General features: G+C 34.8%; 1 protein-coding gene and 1 pseudogene across 1 annotated transcript; both read right to left on the bottom strand.

The window, feature by feature from the left end:
• Positions 1–328: 328 nt before the first annotated feature.
• LOC122298611 (3-oxo-Delta(4,5)-steroid 5-beta-reductase-like) lies at positions 329–2,823 on the bottom strand. The gene is made up of 2 exons (XM_043108432.1): positions 2,684–2,823; positions 329–1,800 (listed from the first exon to the last, which is right to left on the bottom strand). The coding sequence occupies exons 1-2, from the start codon at positions 2,720–2,722 to the stop codon at positions 670–672; spliced, it is 1,170 nt and encodes a 389-aa protein (XP_042964366.1). The 5' UTR covers positions 2,723–2,823; the 3' UTR covers positions 329–669.
• A 6,527-nt stretch (positions 2,824–9,350) lies between these two features.
• LOC122298732 lies at positions 9,351–10,597 on the bottom strand (annotated as a pseudogene).
• Between the last annotated feature and the right edge of the window lie 11,217 nt (positions 10,598–21,814).

Here is a 21,814-nt window from a genome sequence, read left to right as displayed (position 1 = left end):
GAGGAAAAGTAATAATTAAAATGAAAAATAACTTAATTAAAAAAAAAAAAAAAAAAAACCCATTTCAGAAAAACATTTACCTATCGCCACCATCAAGCTGACAAGCTCCATTCGAAATGAAGCCTCAACCTCAAAATCATTACTATCCTCTGATTCATTTCCCTTCGGATGAGAAGAACATGTTCTATGAGTAGACGAAGGAAAGGGAGGGCAGAAATGCACTCTAGCCGAATACGCGGTCGTTTGGTATGTGAAGCGAAACTTCGTTTCTACACCTGGATGTTGGGTATGCAGACGTTCCCCCAGCAGGTTGCAAGTAGACTTTTTCTATTTTTGAATCCTCTTGCTCTAACTCTTGCGCATAACAAATAATTTGTTTCCTTTCTTTGTATAGAAACAAGATATATTACAAATACAGCCCACTTGCCAAGCAGTGTTACTGTTAACGAATGTTGACTTGGTTATATATATTATTTTCTTAATCAATTAACTTGCCATTCAAGGATAACCTTTGGAGCTTCTTAATCAATCTTGCTCCATGAACTGCAAAAAGATACTGTTTTCGTTCATGTTTTTATTATAAAAGAACATGACCAGCAGAACATTCAATTCGCAACAAAGTTGAAACGGAGAACTCCAGAAACATTGGCCTATTCACTTCACTTGATCTCAAGGCACAATCTTGTAGCTTTTCATCTTACGTATCCAGGAAATGAAGGAATTCTTGGAGTTCCTGAACCCCAAGAATCCATGCTCTTTGCTCTTGTTCATACTATCGATCCGAGATTCCTCTCTCATATTCAGGTCTCCAAACCACCACAACCCAACTTCTTCCAACTTGGTAGGTTGCAGTTGATTCTCCCTTACAATCTCCTCCCAAACAGCATCCTTGCCCTTCATCATCTCCACTAAGCTCAGTTTCTCACCCTCTTCAAACCCATAATCCTCAATCCCAAATTGCTCAGCCAACACTTTCCATAAGTGTTTCCACCGGAACACGTCCCCGTTGTTGCAGTTAAATGCTTCGTTCCTAGCATACGGATCCACGGCCGCCCATATCTGCTGCTCAGCAATAAGATTCGCATCCGAAGCCACCGAGTAACAGTCCCATACTGCTTTGGTGCCAGGGAATTTCAAGGGGAGCCGCTCGTGCTTGCATATGGAGGCGTACACGCAGAGGGTGCCGATGAGGTTCATCAAGCTATACGGCGAGAACCCGAATATGAGGTTGGGTCTGTGAATGGACCAAGTCAATCCCTCTTTTTTGTCGCCCTCCTCAAACAGAATATCTTCGAGAGTGTGATAGAAATTTGGCAGGTCCAATCGGGGCAGGTCCTCCGTGAAAGGAGGATCGTGCACTTGAATCTTGCCATAGGCCTCGAAGGGTCCCATGTATTGCTTGGTCCCGGTCTGGAGGCAGACGTGTCGGAGATTAGGCGCGTTCGGAATCACCGCACGGAGCACGTTGAGGAACATGGCGCCGTTGGCCTCGCAATTCTCTTCCTCGGTCGGTCGGCTGGTCCAGGTGACGTAGAAAATGTGGGTGACATCGGTCAAGGGAGAAAGCTTGGCTTGGGTATCGTCCGGGTCCGAGACGTTGCACTGGATGTACTCGATCGGGTGGTCGGTGTTCCAGTCGGGACGCGGCCGGCGGGCCACGCCGTAGGCCTTCCATGGCCCACCTAGGGTGTCGGAGAGAGGGAGAATTTCAGCTAGGCTGTTGCCCACGATGCCAGTCACACCAATTACCAGTCCCACACTCTGGAAGCTTTTCGGTTGCTCATCTTCCTCGAATTTCTTCTGTTAAACGAATCAGCAACAACTTCATCAACAAACTTAGGTTCGGTTTGCATGAGAGGGCTATCAACCCCTTTTAACTCATCTCGTGTCATCATTTTAATCAAACCAAAGTAACAGTTTAGGGCTGCCCAAAGGAAAAGGCAAGGCGATTGAGGCAAGGCCTGCCTAAATGGTTTATTCAAAAGGGAAACTGAAAACAGCCATTATTTCGTTTAAAATCATTGAAACCGGCTCTTTATATTCTTTTTTAAAAAAATAAAATTTACACAAAACGGATATTTAAAAAAAGTAAGTTTTATAATTAAAAAATCTCATACATTCTTTTAATTTTTTTGCAATGAATTCTAAATAAATCAAAGCAACATGTCCAAAAACCTATATTAAAATACTAGTGTAGTTATTTTAGACACTTAAATTAGAATGGAGTAAGAAATTTGGGAACTTAAAAATTCCAAGCTTTAGATGGTGATGATTTGAAAAGATGTATTCTAATTTTGTAACTTTAAAAAAAAAATTGCAAACTATAAAATCATAATGTCAGTTTTATTTATATTATACTTAGTTGAAGAATTTATTAAAATATTATATTAAAGTTTTTAAAAAGTAATATCATTTTGACTTCTTGCCTTAGGCCACATGACCATGCATTGAGCTGCCCGTGTGAACCAAACTAACAAAGATTAAAAAGAAAAACATAGAAAGAAAGAGACTTTGATGCTGTGGAGGAATGTTTTTGGATCAATCTAATATTGGCAAGCTAAGAGCCTCATGTTCTGATGGCATGACCCTATTTTCGAAATGAAAAATTTGAATTCAAAATCTTGATTCCCTTCTATATATATAAAAATAAAATAAAAAAAATAAAAAAGTAAAAAAATCGAACCTTCGCGGCGCCAATGGCTCTATCACACCACCAGCTCATTTTCTTGATGAAGATCGATACTAGGGAAGAGGATAGATGATATCCAATACCCAAAGAAAAAGCAAATTAAATGGGAGAGAGGAGGAGAGGATTTGGTTACCACTTCCAACTATAATATATATATTAACAACAAGTAATTATTGGCCGATGATATAACGAGAGCCATGACATAAGATATAAGAAAGTAATTATTGGCCGATTATCTAAAAATTATTTTTATTATATTTATTGATATAAGATATATTTGAAAACTATTTAATTATTCACTTGAGCAATCCTCGTTCTAAAACAGATGTCCACGATGCCATTGCTTTAATTTTTTTCTTTTGTTGGTTGGGGATATTAAAATAATTTTGTTTTGAGGCTATATAAATCATTGACTTTAGTGCACGTTTTAATGTGCACTGTAGCTTAGGTTGTCCTTTCGTGTTTAAATTTTGAGAAATCGCATTCAATATACTAGGCACTAGGTGGGTATAGTACCATTAAAACCTAATTGATAGAGATATGACCTAGCAAATATTCAAAAACTTAATTCCAACACCAATTCCATATCGTTGGTGAGGAGGCAGAGCTCCGAAAGTAGAGAATCCGAGTTAGAGTCGAAGGTGACCTTTTTTGGCCAACTCTAACCATCGAGTTTTTCCTTCGATAAACCCTATGCACACTCATTTTTCTCTCCAATCTGTGTATTGAAAATACCTAATTGACTCAAAGTCTCAATTCCTAAACACCCCGTGTCGCCCTCTTCATTCTCATCTGCCGCTTCGCTTAGTACTTCCTCATTCTTCAGCTGCCTGCCGCCATTGCCCCTAGCCTAATCGTTGATGGCTCTTCCTATCCCAGTAAGTTCTCATTATCCCTTGTTGAAGAAACACTTGGTTGTATATTTCATTCATAATGAAAACTATTACAAACGTTTGCCTTATATACAAGATTATCAAAGAATGTTCTGGAAGAATCAAATATTGTAACAAAAGGAATGTTGCTACATGATGCAGCTCACGCAGAGGATGGCATTGCAGGGGTGTGGCAAGGTCTGTTACGTGATTGCATTGTGGTCCTTAGGTTGTGTGCTGGCACTGGATGAAGAGTCAATAATGCCCTTAACATCCCCCCTCAAGTCAAGCGGCAAGTATTTAAGGCGTAGACTTGTACACATTTTGATGAATTGAGCCGATGAAAAGGGCTATATCAAAGTATCAACAAGTTAATCTTGACTTGAGATGAATGTCACCTGAAGAGATTTGTTGATGACTCGATCATGAATAAAATGAAAGTCGATTTCAACATGTTTTGTGTAGGCGTGAAACACAGGGTTTGATGACAAATAAATGGTGCTCATGTTATCATAGTAGATCAGAGGAGCTTTTGGAAGATTCACACCTAAGTCACAGCACAAATTTAATTTGGATCCAAATTACTTCAGCTGTGGAATTTGCAACGGCTTTGAAGAAACTGAAAATTAAATAATAAACTGAAATTAATATAAAATATAATTATAATGCATATTTAATGGAAGCTTAGAAAAATAAGAAAAATAACTAATATAAAATAAAATAAAAAGTAAATAAAATGTCCATACTTTTAAGCCAAAAATATCAACAATATATTATAAACTTCAAATTGAAATTAAATAAAAAGTAGGAAATAAAAAGATCAAACTAAATGAATGGAGATGTAGATTAAAAACGGTGGAGGAGGATGGACTATAGCAACAATTGAACCTCTCAAAGAGCTCTTTAACGATGATAAAGTCTATATTTCTCTATTGCGTTAAAACCCCAAACAAAAAGAATGAATTTTTTTATCCCAGTTACCGTGCGGCGTTGAAGAAATGCTAAAAAGAAATTATATGCGGCGCCAAGAGAAGAATAATTGTGTGCTGCTTGAATTAATTCTCCCTCACATAAAAGTGTTGCCGTGTGTGAATAAACTGAATAAAAAAAACCTTCAATTCAATGTGTGCGGCGTGCTTTTCACTAAAAATGATAATATGTCTTCCGTCCTCCAGTCAAAGTCCATCCCAACATGAAATCCTTTCCCGTACAGCATGCAATTCCATTTTAAAACTAAAAAACGTCTCGTGCCGTACAAAGACTCAATATGAAAATTAATTCCCTCCGTGTCCCAGCTTACTTTTCGTTTCTTAGCCTATAGAAAAAAAATAAAAAATAAAAATAAAATAAAATAAAAATAAAGAATAGAATATTAAAAATATATTGTGCATGTAAATAAATATTTTTCAATTAAATCACAAGTTATAATATTAAGCAAAAACCATGTTATTAACCAATTTCAATCACAACTTGGTTTTATACATCTAAACATTTTTTTATATCTAAAATCAATAATAATTTAATGAAAGAATTAAAATATATTAGTTCTAGATGTATAAAATATGCAACATTTTAACTTAATCAGGTCTATAATCTATATCTATGGATTACATGTTTCATCATTCAGGACTCTTGATTTATATATACTATTCATGCCCTAATCTGGTTTCAAGTTATTACCCAAAATTATCGTAACTATTTATCATCATAAACTATCAATTTGTAACTAGTGTAAGAAGACAAAACAAAACTGTTAATTTATATAACTATTAATTTATATAACTGTTAATTTATATCATAATTGTTAATTTTTACCTTAGATTAAAGTAGTTAGTATAAAACTTAATTTATATTTTAGAGAATGTCGATTAGTCTATATGCGGTAGTATATTTTAGAGAATGACAATGTGACAAATTGTTGAATGTTTGATATTGTTTAACATGCCTGGCCTATTGGCCTATTATTTCTCTGCCTTCTCACTTCCTTTGCTTGATTTTTATACAATAATTTTTTGCCTAGTAATTTGTAAATTTCATGAATTAAATTGGTATTAAAAAACATTCAAAAAATTCATCTTCATATATTAGATGAACAATGATTTTGAACAAATCATAATAAGCCAGTTAAGCCTTAATTTTGTGTCATGTATATGGATTATTACTGTACTTCAATTGAGGGCATTTTTGTACCAACATGAATTTGTTATAACAAAACAGATCAGTTTATGACTCTAAGTTGATCTTTTTCTGAAAATAAAGAATTATTTAATGAAATTGAGTGATTGTTGCATGGTTTTAATTGCTTGAGCTTGGTGTTATGTTGCTTCATTTAAGATATTTGTTAGTTTTGGGGAATGGAAAATTTGTCAAATTGTAGTACTAGCTCTCCTACCCCAACCCCAACACCTAACCCTACCGGATCTACAAACCTGCCCCTATCACTATGGACACTTATCCCACTCCCTTGCCCCCACAAAGCAAGAAATCTGTTTCTATAGTATAGACCCACTTTATTAAATTACAGAGAGGTGATCCTAATAACTCCGAAGTTAAGTGTAATTATGGTGGTAAAATTGTATGGATATTACTATCAGAGACATGGTACATCCCAATTAAATGTATATATAAAAGAATAATACAAGAAAAGTTCAATATTAAAATTGTTATAAGAGAAGAGTCAATTAAGACTAAAGATTGTACTTAAAAAAATGGTGGATTAGAGTAGTGAGGATGTAATTTTGAAAGAGTATACTAAATATGATCTCGATAAGTGTAGGAGACATATGACTTATATAATCATTATGGACGAGCTATATTTTCAGTTTGTAAAAGGAAAACTCCAAGCATTTTTTAATTACGTAAAACTTAGGTTTAATCTTCATTCTCGTCACACGGTAGTAAATGATATAAAGAAATAGTATATGTTTGAGAAATAGTTGTTGAGGGGCTAATTGGCCGAATCAAATGGTTTACCTCATCCCTTATACTTGGATATTAATCTAAAATTTTAATTATATATTTTTGATTGTGCATTTTATTGATTATGATTGGACATTACATAATTTTTTTTTTTTTTAACTTTTATCAAATTTATGATTACAAGGATATAAAATTTTGTCAAATTTCCAACCTGGGCTTCTTTGTGGCAAGCTTCACCAATTTTTAAAAGAATTGCGGACGTTATGCACACCTTAAAGTTATATATAAAACAAAAATTCTATATAAAATGATTCATTTTAATTTTGATATTATTATTATAATTAGGATAAACATTAGTATTAATTACAAAATTAGTAGCTCGTCTTCGCACACTTTTGCAATTGGAAAATACTATTTTCACATAAATTTTTCATCGAAAATTTCTACCGAAATGTTTTTTTTTATTTTTTAATTTTTTTTTACTTAACTATTAAGTAAGTGTTTTTAAATGAATATATGATTTTTTTTTTAAATATTTAAATAGGTTAAAAAAATGGTGAAAGAAAAAATGAAAAAAAAAAAAAACTTTACACTGATCGGTAGAGATTAAAAAATCTCTGTGTACGTGGCACGGTCCTTCGCAATTTGAGACTCGAACTTCAAAAAACCATTCAAATAATGCTTTTATTAATTTTTTGTTATTAAGATATGTCACATATCAAGCATTGATGGACATATGACATCAATATCCAAGTCAGCTAATCAGAGACTGACACATCCATGTGTCAATCACACCGTTAGTTGTTTAACAGTAAAAATAATGGAGGCACTAAATTGAGAGTTTCTTAAAAATTTAAAATTAATATATAGATTTTGTAAAAGTTGAAAATTAAAATTTTGTTAAAGCATAAAAATTAAGGTATTGATTTTGCAATTAACTCTAAATATTATATTAAAATACGTGTTTTGTGTTAGGAAAAGTTCATTTTCTATTTTGCACGTGTATTTATCCAGCTAACAATGAGTTAGTTTACTCTTGTGTTTCCTTTCGTATATAAACAAAACTCTATATCTTTTAGTCTAATAAGAAAAAATTTAGTTACAAGTATAACTGAGCATTAATATATATAAATTTAATATGATTAGTTAAAAAGTAGATTTTATTGAAAACAGTGCTAATTTAAATTTTGAATATAAATGAATTAATATTGATACACATATTATTATGCGATTTTATTTATACGTAACAAAACTTTTTGAATAAATAATAAATGGTCCCTTAGTTTAAGATCTTATAGTTAAAATTATACTGTATCTCATAGTTTTAAGGCTCTGTTTGGATATGCAGTCTAGTTAAGATGAGATGAAATGAGATGTTTTAAATTATAATAAGATTTTTTGAAATGAGATAATTTGTAAAAAAATATATGTTTAGATAGTGAGATAAGATGTGATTATTTTGACATTTTGAAATTTGATAAATATGAAGGTTTTACCAATTATTAAAAATTATTTGATAATGATTGATTAATAGTTAAGAATATATTAAAAGAAAATAATATTTGTGAGTAATTAAAAAATATATAATAAATAAATTTAAATTCTAAAATATATTGAGAATTTGTTGGCCCAAATATCTCTATAATTCCAAAAAATAATTTCTTTTTTTTTAAAATATATTCTTCTAAAATATTTTAATATGTTTAAAATAATTTAAATCCCAAAATATATTGGGAAGTTGTTAAAATTTATAATTTCTGTATTTAAATCCCAAAAGGCCAGCTGGCCTTTCGAAGGGACAGGTTGCTTTCCATTCAACTTTATACTTTTTACTATTTAATGTTACCGTTTATGTCCGAAATCGTTCGAGATGAGATTGAAAATTTATATATAGATAAAATAGAAATGAAATAATAATTATTTGGATGCCCAAAACCTCTCAGATGAGATGGTTCAGTTAATGAAACCGGATCTTGGGTTTTCATTCATCCCCAATGAATTGATATCTAGAAATTGTATGCGTACACGTCTGTATCTCACGTACTCTCGTTTTTCTTTCTTATCTCACGTACCGTTAGGGATATAGTGTATTCATTTTGCGTACAAATGCAAAATGACTTCGACCATCCCAATAATCACATGTTTTTTGTTTAATGCAAATTAATTAATTTAAACGTATTTTTTTTACTTAATGTAACCAATCATGACTTTGATCTATCATATATTAGTTTATCTATATTTTTTTTAAATATTATTTAATTAAATTTTTTATATTTATTTATTTATTTTTTTAAATACTCTTTTTAACTATTAATGAACTTGCAATATCTCGATATCTTTTAGTTCTGTTATATACAGTCATTTGAGTATATATATATTTTTTTATGTATTTTATTAATGTGAGTAATTAAAAAAATTATTTTATATTTAAAAATAATGATATAGCCAATTATATCAGTTGAGTGCGTAAATAATACGTAAAATGATTGCATATAAAAATTTTTATCTTTTTTAATGTTTACAATATCAATGTCTTATAATGTGATGTAATTTCTTCCTTCGAATAAAACAAATCAGATGAGCATCAGGCAGATCAAATCATGTTATATTACAAGTACAACCCACTAGCCAAGCAATGTTACTATTAATGCTGCTTTGGTTATTTATATCATTTTCTTAATCAATAAACTTGCCATTCAAGGATAACCCTAGGAGCTTATTAATGAATCTTTCTCCATGCAATGCAATAAGATACTGTTTTTGTTCATGCTTTTATTATTGAAGAACATCATGACCAGCAGAACACTCAATTTGCAACAAAGATGGAACAAAGAACTCTAGAAACAGTGGCCTATTCACTTCACTGGATCTCAAGGCACAATCTTGTAGCTTTTCATCTTATCTATCTAGGAAATGAAGGAATTCTTGGAGTCCTTAAACCCCAAGAATCCATGCTCTTTCCTCTTGTTCATACTATCGATCCGAGATTCCTCTCCCATATTCAGGTCTCCAAACCACCACAACTCAACTTCTTTCAACTTCGTAGGTTGCAGTTAATTCTCCCTTACAATTGCCCCCTAAATAGCATCCTTGCCCTTAGGCATCTCCACTAGGCTTAGTTTATCACCCTCTTCAAACCCATAATCCTCATACCCAAATTGCTCAGCCAACACTTTCCATAAGTGTTTCCACCCAACACGTCCCAACTGTTGTAGTTAAATGCTTCATTCCTAGCATACAGATCCATGACAACCCATATCTGCTGCTCGGCGATAAGATTTGCATAGAAGCCACCGAGTAATAGTCCCATACTGCTTTGGTGCCAGGGAATTTTGAGGGGAGACACTCGTGCTTGCATATAGCGACGTACACGCAGAGGGTGCTGATGAGGTTCATCAAGCTATATGGTGAGAACCCAAATATGAAGTTGGGTTTGTGAATGGACCAAGTCAAGCCCTCTTTTTTGTTGGCCTCCTCAAACAGAATATCTCCAAGATTGTGATAGAAATTTGGCATGTCCAATCGGGGCAGTTCCTCTGTGAAAGGATGGTTGTGTGCTTGAATCTTGTCGTAGGCCTCAAAGGGTCCCATGTATTGCTTGGTCCTAGTTTGGAGATAGTCTTGGTGGAGATTAGGCGATTTTGGAATCATTGCACGGAGCATGTTGTGGAACATGGCAAGGTAGGCCTCGCAGTTCTTATCCTCGGTCAGTCAGCTGGTCGAGGTGATGTAGAAGATGTGTGTGACATCGGTCAAGGGAGAAAGCTTGGCTTGGGTGTCCGCCGGGTCCAAGATGTTTCACTGGATTTGCTCGATCGAGTGGTCGGCATTCTAGTTGGGATGCAGTCGGCGTGCCACATCGTTGACCTCCCATGCACCACTTGGGGTGTTGGAGAGAGGGAGAATTTCAGCTAGACTGTTACCTGAGATGCCAATCACACCAATCACTTCATCCCATCTCAACTCACTATCCAACTTCACCCTAAAACCATAGTAACAGTTAGGGCTACTCAAAGATAAGGCGATTGAGGCACCTGCCTAAATGCCAGGGTTGAGCACCGACCAAGTCGGAGGAGTCGGTATGGCCAACCTTCGACTTCGACTCCGATAGGTACATCCTCCACTATGACTTCGACTTGTCAGAGCGGAGTCGGATTTTGAGCCCCCCTTTAAACTTAATATTTGGCCCCCCTTTTTAAAAAATAATTGTGTGGGTTTTCAAATTTCGATTGCTTTAAAAATTACAATCTAAACTAAATAATTTAGTTTTGATTACAACAAAAAATCCAACTAAAAACATATACTAAGATGCTTTCAAAAATTTTAAAAAAGAAATACATTAAATTACAAACTTCCATATGCACCGAAATAAATTAAATTACAAACTTCCAAATAACAAACTTCTAAATCCCAACAAATGAACCAAAATAAAATAAGTAAATGTTACAAACTTCCAAATGTTCCAACTTCCAAGTTGTGGCTGATACAAATATGAAACGATTAGTAAATAAAACATAAAGGAGCACAGGAAATGCCTGGCTACAAGGTATGTATTTTGGCACTAGATTAATGTGGTTTCTGACTCCTGCACTAACATGCTTTAGAAATGGAATTTGGATACTAAAATAAAATAGGAGATCAACAAAAATATGTTTATAAGATTATATATGGATAAGTATACATATATTTGTATGTATACAAAAATATGTATTGCATAATAATTAATTATTTTTATTCTTTACTAATAATAAATCAAATTCTGGCCTTCCAGCTTGTTCTGCTTCATTTCCAACCCACCCAACAAAAACCTAGCTTGCTCCCCTTTCCTCACCCACTCATTCTCACTTCTCTACCTAAAATCACATGATTATTACTAAAACTAATAACATTAATAACATAAATAAAACATAGATTCATATATAAAAGAAATAATACATAAACCCACTACACAGATCATATCACCAACACTCGTGATTGAAAGCTACTCTTGCGTACATACTTAAATGGCCAATTTTAAACATCACAACAAGCATTGGAATATATATTACGAGTAACAGAAATACTCTTAAAACTTGAAAACTAAGTCTTTACAACAGAACCATCAAAATTAGCAGAATTAGCAACAGAATATATTCATCCCAGGCACATTTAAAGTACTCATATCTACTTAAAGTATGGAAGACCTGGCCTTTTGCATATGTTGTGTTAATTCTCAAGCATGATCTTGCCTCCTACGTACTTTATTATCAGTACTGAAAATTTAATACGCTTATTTTTTCTAGCTTTTGTTATGCCCACGAAGTTGCATATCCTACATTTCTTGCTTCTTGGGAGTGATACCTCATACATAATATAACTGGTATATTGTTTAGAGCATAATATATATGTAAACAACTAGACAAAACTAAACTGGAAAACAAACAACTAGACGAAACTAAACTGGAAAACAAACAGCCAAATCTTTGAAGCTTGAAGAAAAGAAAAAAGGGCTAAATCTGTGACTTGTAAGTAAAATCCAATCAGCAAATTAAAACCCAAAGCTGATTTGATTAAAAATTGAGACATGGGAGCTCATGAAAAAAAAAAAAAGAAAGAAAAAAGGAGAAGGGAGAGTAGAATTTGGCCGACGACGTCTGGAATGTAGAGGGAGAGAATGGGTGACGTCATGAGAGTGAGAGGGTGGGTGACGGCTCCAAGGGAGGCTGGTATTACATGTTATTAAGAATTACATGTTATAGTCTATAGACTTGTACTATGGTTTTTATAAATTTAGTCAATTTATAACTAGCTCGTATTATTATTGAATTTAACTAACTACAAAACTTATAAGTTATAGTTCTATAAAATATAAATTTATAATAACATGTAATGAATAATGATAATGTATAATAGCCGAAGTATAATAACTAGTATTATATATTAGTTTAGTATTACAAATTTACATGTTATTGTTAGTCAATTTAGTCTACTTATATAGTATAAGTATATTATATTTCTTTAGGAACAATAAGTTAAGTTATACTTATATAGAATATATACGTTAAGTTATAGTTATACTTATAATAGAATATATAAGATGAATGTATTTTTTTCCCCACAAGTAAACATGATATATATATATATATATATTTATATTTATATACATATATATAAGCCAATACAACAAAATACATTGTTCAGAGCCAATATTATACAAATAGGGGGGTTGGATCTTTTCCACTATGAAATTGCAACAAAGATAGAGGAATTTTGATTAAAGGGAAATTACCAAAGGCTTGCATTGCCGTTGCCCATTGTACTAGATTGTGTGTGCATCAATTTTGGAATTGATGAATTTTCCTCACTTTCCATTCCTTGCATGAATTTAAGAGGTATTTGATATCACTGGCAATGGGGCTCAAGATCCATTCTTGGATGTGGGAGTGAAAAATTTCTTTGATCGTCACATTTGAATCTCCTTGTAGAATAATTTTTTCCAGGTTGAGACTAGCTGCTTCTTTAATGGCCATTAAGGTCATTGATGCTTCTCCTAAATTCGGGCTTCCACTGCAAGAGAGCTCAGTTTTTGCAAATACAATTACAATTGCACCAGTATCATTTAAACATATGGTTGCCAATATATTCCCTTGTTGTTTGACCACAACATCAAAAAAGATAAGATGAAACCCTGCTTGATGCATATCTTGATTTTCTCCTACCTGGCTGCTTTTCGAGAACCAAGCTCTTGAGTGTTGTTGAAAAGTACTTTGGACATACTCTATATAAGACCTAGGGGAGGGAACATTCTCTTTGTGATCCAGTTTGTTCTTGATGAACTAGAGGTTGTCCATTACAATGGTGGCAAAGTTCTAGATGGAATGATGCTCTTCCTTTGGGAGGTTAACCTCCGATGGATTGAGGATGATTATAACCTAGCTAGTTAGAGATAGATTGGCTTGCAAAAAGGGAGATGTCTAAAGGCCATTTGTAAATCCTCCACAGGATACAGGAATAGGAGCATTTGAGGAAAAGGGAGATCTTCAAGCTCAGTATTGCATAAAGGACAATTGATGAGTTCCTCTTCAAGGGGAATGGCAAAACTAATTAAAATCTTGGTTGGAAGGAGATTATGACAAATTTTCTAGAGAAGTAATTTAAGGCGATCTTGCAATTTAATTTCCAATAAACCTTTCCAATTGAAAGTAGGAGATGAGGGGTATGCCTCACTAACCAACCTTGCGTAGGTTGATTTGATTGAGAAATTGCCTGAAGAATGATGAAGCCATCTTATTTTTTTCAGGAACAGAATGGAAGTTGTACATTGCCAAAGGAGTCTTTTGAATTTCTCTAGAGGTATGTTCCATGAAGAGGGTGTCCAAGAGAAGTGTGTTCCAATGCCTAGGATCTTCAAGGGTAAGCTCAGACGCTTTGGTGTTTTGCTCAAAACCAGAGTATGAGGGCTTTGGAAGAGGCTTGCTTGATGGGATGGAGGGGATCCAAGGATCAGTCCAGACATTGGTGGTGACACCATTATTAATTTGAAAGCAAATACTGGATCTCAGGAACTCTTTTTGTTTGAGAAGGCTTTTCCAGAACAAGGAATCCGATGGTTTGGGGAGGACATCAAAGAATGAGTTGGTCCTAAGATAATTTTTGAAATAGCTTCTTTCCAAAGACTGGAAGCCCCATTAAATAAAGACCAAGCGAACTTCATGATTATGGCTGAATTGAAAAAAAACATGTGTTTGAGTCCTAAGCCCCCCAAGGACTTTGGGATGCAAATAGTTTTCCAAGATTTAGGAGTAAATTTCCGTTTGTCTTGATTTTCATAACCCCACCAGAATCTACGGAAGAGATCATCCATTTTTTTTCAATAGAAATTTTGGAATGAGGGAGGTGGACATGACATATAAGAGAATAGTACTAGCCATAGCTCTGACCAAGACAATTTTTTCCGCTTGTGAAAGGATTTTGGTTTTCCATCTTTGGAGCTTAGATCTGATTTTTTCCAGTAAATCCGAAAGAAAGATGGAGGGCAAACTCTAAATTTAAAGAATTTTTTACACTCTGAATATTTATAGGAGTGGCATTCCTACTGAAGTGTAAGGAAGATTTCCTCTGCTTAATACTCTATTCCAATCAGGAACTATAGAGATCTAGACTTTCTGCAAATGAAAGAGCAGTTTGTGTTATAGCTGAGCCGAAGAGAAATAGATCAGTAGCGAAGAAGAGGTGGAAGATGGAAGGACCTCCTTTTGAAAATTTTATCCCTTTAATGAGATGGAGATGCTCCTTTTGGGTGATAATTCTAGATAGGATATCCATGCCTAGAATGAAAAGGAAGGGAGACAAGGGATCTCTTTACAGGAGGCCTTTTGAGGGACGGAAGAAACCGTGAGGGGCACCATTAATAATCATAAGGTAGGAAACAGTCGAAATACATTCATTGATCCATTGACGACTGAATCCAGCATGGTGGAGAATGGAGAGAATGAAAGACCATTCCATAGAGTAAAAGGCTTTTGCCATGTCAATTTTGGTAGCCATTTGGATAATTCTGCCATTCGATTTTTTCATTTTATGAAGAATTTCTTGGGCCAAAATGGTATTTTCATGGATGTGTCAACCAGGAACAAAGGTTGTTTGGTAAGGGGAGATGATCTTTGGAAGGATGCTTTTGAGCCTATTAGCGAGAATTTTTGCTATAATTAAGACTAATTGGCCTAAATTGATTGACATCATTCAGGTTCTCAGTTTTTGGGATAAGGAAGAGATTGGTATAGTTTATATCTTTGAAGAGTTTTCCATGAATGAAGAAGCTTTTTATTGTTGCAATCAGTTCAAATTTGATGACTTTCCAAAAAGTTTGGTAGAAAAGACCCGTGAACCCATCAGCGCCTGGGGCTTTTGAAGACGGGAGTTTTCTCACAATTAAATAGATATCCCTATCCACGGAAATTTTACACAAGAAATCATTATCCATCGAAGAGATTTTCATGGGAAGAGATTTTCCAGGCCTTGCATTGGGATCGGGTGGGAAGAGGAGTAGACAACTTTGAAATGGTCATGAATCCTTGTTATTATGATAGATTTATTGGTCGTGCATTGGTTTCTTCCCAATTTGAGACACTCAATGTTATTGTCTCTGCGTCTTATGGAAGTTGAAGCATGAAAAAATTTGGTGTTTAAATCAGTTGTAGTAAGCCAAGTAACTCGAGATTTTTGTCTCCAAATCTCTCAGAAGCAATTCATTGATGTTCTCCTTTAAGTCAATCTCTAAGGAACTAGAGTGAAGGGGGGCTTCTTTCTCTTGAAGGGAAGAGAGGGCAGCAGAGAGGCGTTTGATTTGAGATTGGATGTGGCCAAAACTGTTTTTATTCTAAAGGCGGAAATCTTTCCTTGTAGCTTTGAGTTTTTTGGAAAGAATGAAAGATGGGGTACCAACAACAGAGAAACTTCCAGCATCTTTGATGATTTTGAAATTAGAATGATCCCTAAGCCAAAATTTTTCAAATTTGAAAGATTTGGGATGGTTGTTCTTGTTTGATGTATCTAAGAGAATTGGAGCATGATTAGAGGTGATACGGGTGAGAGAGGATTGAGGGAATAGTTCCAGCCATGAAATGTTAGCTACCCCTTTATCAAGCCTTTCTTTGATCAAAGAAATGCCATGCCTGTTGTTAGTCTAGGTAAATTTGGGACCAAAGGACCCAAGATCCACGAAACTGAACTAATCCATGAATAGAAGGAGACCTTTTGGACAAGAGGATTGGGCGACGGGTTTACCACCAGATTTTTCAGCTTGGGATAAATCAGAATTGAAGTCACCTATGGCTAAAGAAGGCCCATTAAACGATCGGTTATGTGGCTAAGGTGGTCCTAAAAGATTTTCATTTTGCTATAGGGAGCATGGCAGTAAACCAGATTCAAAAGCCATGACATATGGGAGGGATCATAATACACCAAAATAGAGATAACATTACAAGAGGTATTTACAATTTCTATATCGACCCTGGGCGATATAGCATCAAAAGGCCCCCCCCCCCAATTTCCCGTCGGATGGGCATGTACAAAATGGGTGAAGCCCAACCAGTTAACCAAACTAACATTATCAATACTAGATAAGAAAGTTTTAGAAAGGAAAATAACATAAGGATTATAAGTCCTAATATTTGCCCTAAGAGACCGAACTGCATGAGGTCGGGCAATCTCTCGGCAATTCCATGATAAGAGCTTAATGGGTTCTTGGGTGGTAGTAAGCACCCTGCCACCTCAATAGTTGGATTCATGGGAAATAGATTCATGGTCTGGGACTTGACTTCATTATCGGAGGCCTTCAAAGCTTGGTTTTGATAGTGAGCATATCGGATGATGTTGGTGTTGTTACTTGGTGATTTCCTTTCCTTTTCCCAAGTTGATCTTCATCGAAGGCTTGATTTTTGGTGGAGCCTCTTTGGATTCTTGTCTCTCATTGTTGACTACGAAGCTCCCGATATCATCTTCAGTGGTTTACGAATCCGCAACTAGTAGACCTGCACTAAGAAAAACTTTTTTATTGGGAAAAAGGGGATTACTTGTCTCATCAAAAAAGTTTGTCCTCTTTTTCATAGACTCACAGGAGAGATTGGAGGAGGGGGTTGGCACAGAGGGTTTCATTTTGCTTTTGATTAGGGTTTGACGTTCGATGGGGAATTCGATCAGGGAGATGTTATCTAGCGAATGGGGCAAGTGAGTTTGGGGAATGGAGTGGGTCGAACCAAGCTTAAACGAATTAAAGGCTATACAAGCTGATAAAGGGTTAGAATTGCATAATTAAGTTGTTTAAATGAGTGATTTATTTTATCAAATAAAGATTGAACACTTAATTATGCATCAAATTCTAATATTGAAGTCTGGAAGTCTGCCGCAAAGTGTGTGGAAGTGAATTAGTTCGTGGCCATGTAGATGGAACTACTGATCTAAGTTGTTCATGGAAGTGAATCGAAGTGTTTTCTAGCTACTAATCTGCATGCATGTTCCTCTGGCCATTAATTGCTCATTATATATTTTGTTATTTTCTCTCTTCCTTTGGCCAAATAGTAAGATCATTACTGCACCTCCTCTCACATAAAAGCATGATACTGATTTTGTGCGTAGTTTTATTTATGCTAGGTTGCTAGAAATTATAAGTAATTAATTTATTTTCACTTTTAAATTTAGTACTTGGCAAAAGATTGATCTTCCTTCACAATAATACAATACGTACATTGCATGTAGGGATATCATCACCATTACAACATATGGTGCTATATCATCAACCACCTTTAGTGTTGTGTTTGTTCCTTAAGCAATACTGCTTCATGACCAAAATAAATATGAGGAATGGAAGGTTCGGGTGAAAATGTACTTGCTGTCTCAAGATCTTTGGCAAGACTTTCAACAAACAGACGAACCCTTTCCAGGAAAAGGACGGGAGAACTTCATGGCATTACATGTGATCCAGATTTCATGCGGCCCATAGCCATTTTCGGATATTAAGAACATTACGACTGCCAGAAAAGCTTGGAAGACATTGACAGATACGTATGGAGGGAGGTATGTAGCTATCGAGCAAGCTGGCAGATGGCCTCATTCGGACACCATGTAGCGGACCAACACATGCAAACATGCAGACCATTTACACCAGCAGAATCACATGGACAGCAACCACTCATTCAGACACATGCAGGAACACATGCACACATGCAACGCACACATGCAGACCAACATGCAATACACATGCAAAACCAGCAAAGCATTCGGACTCACACATGCAACACACACATGTAGTAGACTCACACACGCTGGACAGCAGCAGAAAGAAACCAGTTCACACATGTAGACCAGCAAGGCTGTTCACTTCACTTTTCTTGTTTCTGCACATGGAAGTTGAACGTGTAGCAGCAGTTTTTTTATTTCTTTTTCATGTGGATGGGAAGCAGCGAGAGGAAACAGCTTTTGGAAGCAGCAGCACCGAGAGCAGGAGGAGGGATTCGGACAGTAGAAGGAGGGGTGGTTTTCATTTTTCTGCATTTTTTTTTCGTTTGGCTTTTTGGTCTTCATAGCTGGAGATTTTCAGAGGAGTTCGGGACCTGAGCTTTGAGTTGTTATTTTCTTTTTTTCCTTTTTTGTTTCAAACGCTGAGGAGTTTTTTTTAGTTTTATTTTCTGTTTTATTTCATATTCATTCGGCTACAGGAGTAGCTTAGCTTAGAGTTGTTAGTTTTGTTCTTTCTTTTTGCTTTCTTTTTCGTTTAAGCTGGAAAACAGTAGAAGTGGAGTTTCAGTTTCTATTTTAATTTTCCTTCTTTTTGGTTCAGACGTAGAATAGCTGTTTTTATTGTTCACTCTATTTCATTGGAAACCTTTGGTGCAGCAGACGGAGACGCAGCAGGACAGAGGCAGCTGTAGCAGAGTGTTAATTCTTTCTTTTAGCTTTTTAGTTTATTTGTTCAGTGGTCTTAGTTTATTTCCGGTTGGTTGGACAGCATTGTTGATTGCTTTTTATTTTATTTCTCTTAAGACCTTTCTTTTAAGTTCCACTCGGCTGTTTCTTCATTTCTCTTCTGGTTTGTTTTTTTTTATTTTATTTTCTCAATTTACATTTCAGTTTTCATTCTAGTGTTTGTTTTCCTACGGGCAGTGGCAGCATCTCTAGGATTTATCTCATTCGGATATTTTCTCAGATTTTGTCATGACTCAACTTAGATTTATTTTTATTGATAGAAACATCATGTGTAGCTAATTTTAGAAACTTGGGTTGTGGAATGAGATTTAATTTATTTCAGGTTCTAGTTTAATGCAATATTTTGTTGATAATTGTTGATTTCACTATGTTACTAGTCAGATTTAAATTGAAAATAGATTGCGGCTCTTGCTCTTGTTTTGTTGTTGAAGTAAGGCACAACAAAAGCTTGAAAATTATCAAGACCTCACCAAGTTGTTTGTTAATGTGTGTTTGGCTAGTAAAGTAGAGAATCCCTTAGGAATATTGCAAAACTTGAGCTTAACTATTTATCTTCCGATTATCAATGCCTTGATTGGGTTGTTAATCGAGAAAATTATCTAGAATCCAAAATAAAGAGAGTCTCAAACCCAACCCAAGTGTTTGTTAATTTGCTTTTTTGATTAGAAACTCTAATTCAAACTTCGATTATTTTTGCATTGCATTTTCATTTTATTTTCATCTCTCATAGTCGACACATTTGTTACTCAAAAATCTTATATACGCTTTGATAACCCTTTGTCCCTGTGGAATATGATCCTGGACTTATTCTTGATACAACTTGACACCTCTACACTTGGAAGCACATTCGACCACGAGTCACAAGCCTTGCTCGATGGGCTGACCAATAGAGAAATGTTATGCTTGGGCTTGGAAAATTATTTGGCCCATCATTGTTTTTGAGCTAGGATATGATTTGTTTAAGAAAAGAAGTAGTGGGCTTGGGCACAACTAGTGTTTCATCCTAAATGAAATTGTTTGGTTCAGTTGATTGGTCGACAGGATGAAAGGGTAATTGGGGATAGGAGGTACCCCTTGAGTTAAGGCTGTCTGCATAACAGTCTGTGAAATTGAAGATGTTGTCCCCAAAAAGGACACTTGGAGGGTTGAGGGGGGATCTTTTGGGATCAGTTTCGCTGGGATGAAGGAGACCCGATTAGTTATTACAATATTTTGGCTGCTCCTAATTAATGGCTCCATCTTTTTTGCCTTCTGACTTGCATTGCCACCATGTGGTGAAGAAGTAGACTTTGAGGGTTGACTTTCAGCTTGGTGAACAGTGTTATGTATGGTTTGCTTGTTGCTACAAGTTCCACTAGGAAAGAGCTGTTTGATGCAGAATTCCTTATTGCATGCATCTTCAAAGTTTATGATGACTGTTACCAAAGTTAAAAAAAAAAATTAATAATTAAACTAAATTTTTTATCTTAATAGCAAGTAACATCTACGTATTAAATTCAATTAAATCATATTTATTTTAAGGAGGGTGGAGATTTTCATTAAAAGCCGTTTCATAAGGGGATAGACTCAGAAAATCTTAATATTTTATTTTTAAATATTGAATCACTTGGTCTTATAATTGCACAACCCATGAATTGACATAAAAAAAAAAAAATGTGATTAATGCCAATAATTCCTTATAAGAAGACAAAATAGTGCTTATAATCATTTTCAAGGAAAAACAAGATCGGTGCTTTTCACCGGTTACGGACTCTCAACTATGTTTTCTCCGAAGCAAAAGAAAAGTAGCAAAAGAATGGGCCCTCAGATATACATATATTAATCTAAGCACTATCTATGGACTATTGCTTTGATTTTTTTTCCTCTCCATGAATTGTCAAAGAACAGTACAAAAGTGTAACGGCTCAAGGTTAGGTAGTTGATTATCTTCAAGAGCCAATACCATGATCATTTTCTTAAGTGGAGAACAAAATAATTATTATATTTCTCTTAAATCAGCCTTTATTTTATAATTTTCAGCATGCCTAAGTCATGCTGGGCTGCTTAATCCCACAACCACTACTACTCTGCAATTCACGTTTGTAGAACAACACTTTGCATAGTGTCATGCATAGTGTAGACGCTCATATGGTAGATAATTCTCAGAATTGATCCAGCACCAATTACCTAGCAATTTAATTAATTGTTTTTAATATTTTCTTGGTATTTCAGTTTTCAGGTTAAAAAAGTTACATTAAGGCTGTGCTTAGGTTTTGAATTGAGCTGATATAAGTTGAGTTCTTTATAAATAGTAGTGACTTAAGATAATAAAGTAATTTTTATAAAGTCCATCTAAAATGAGTTTATGGGTATTTAAATGTTAAGATGAGTTTAGATTTATTTATTCAAAATTAAAAAAATTTATAGGTCTTATATGTAAAGAGGTGTTTAGTTAAAAAAAGTTGCATGTTTCACCTATAAAAAAGTTTTAAATGGAGATAAATTTTTTGATTTGAGAATTATATATTTAAATATTAAACTGAATTTAAAATTAAAGTGAACTAAATATATTGCAGGCTAATAACCAAACAACGGGCCTAAAAGCATTTATTTTGGACTGCGGCAAACATAAACTTCAAATTACTGAAGATGGAGGCCCCTCGAGGGGCTACAACAGCACTACTCTTCTTCTTCTTCCCCTCTTGTGTTCTCCAACCCAAATGACCTGAAAAGAAAAAGACTCGAAAAATAAAACTCCTGACCCTTTGCGTTTCTTCGTGTTAAATAGAGAAACAAACTCCTGTCTTGCGTTAAGAACTCCAAAAAGACCTCTTCTGTTTCTTTTCAAAACACCCCAATGGGCTGCCGCGTTTTTGAGAGAAAAAGAACTCTG

This window comes from Carya illinoinensis, chromosome 16 (assembly GCF_018687715.1).
Source record: "Carya illinoinensis cultivar Pawnee chromosome 16, C.illinoinensisPawnee_v1, whole genome shotgun sequence".
NCBI classification, from domain to species: Eukaryota; Viridiplantae; Streptophyta; class Magnoliopsida; order Fagales; family Juglandaceae; genus Carya; species Carya illinoinensis.
This window is presented reverse-complemented; position numbering and strand designations above follow the sequence as displayed.

Bases quoted from the DNA above. Each gene is read 5' to 3' on its own strand.
- LOC122298611 (XM_043108432.1), bottom strand. From the start codon at position 2,722: ATGAGCTGGTGGTGTGATAGAGCCATTGGCGCCGCGAAG. The intron at 1,801-2,683 runs GTTCGATTTTTT...TTCGTTTAACAG, and splicing joins GAGCCATTGGCGCCGCGAAG to AAGAAATTCGAGGAAGATGA.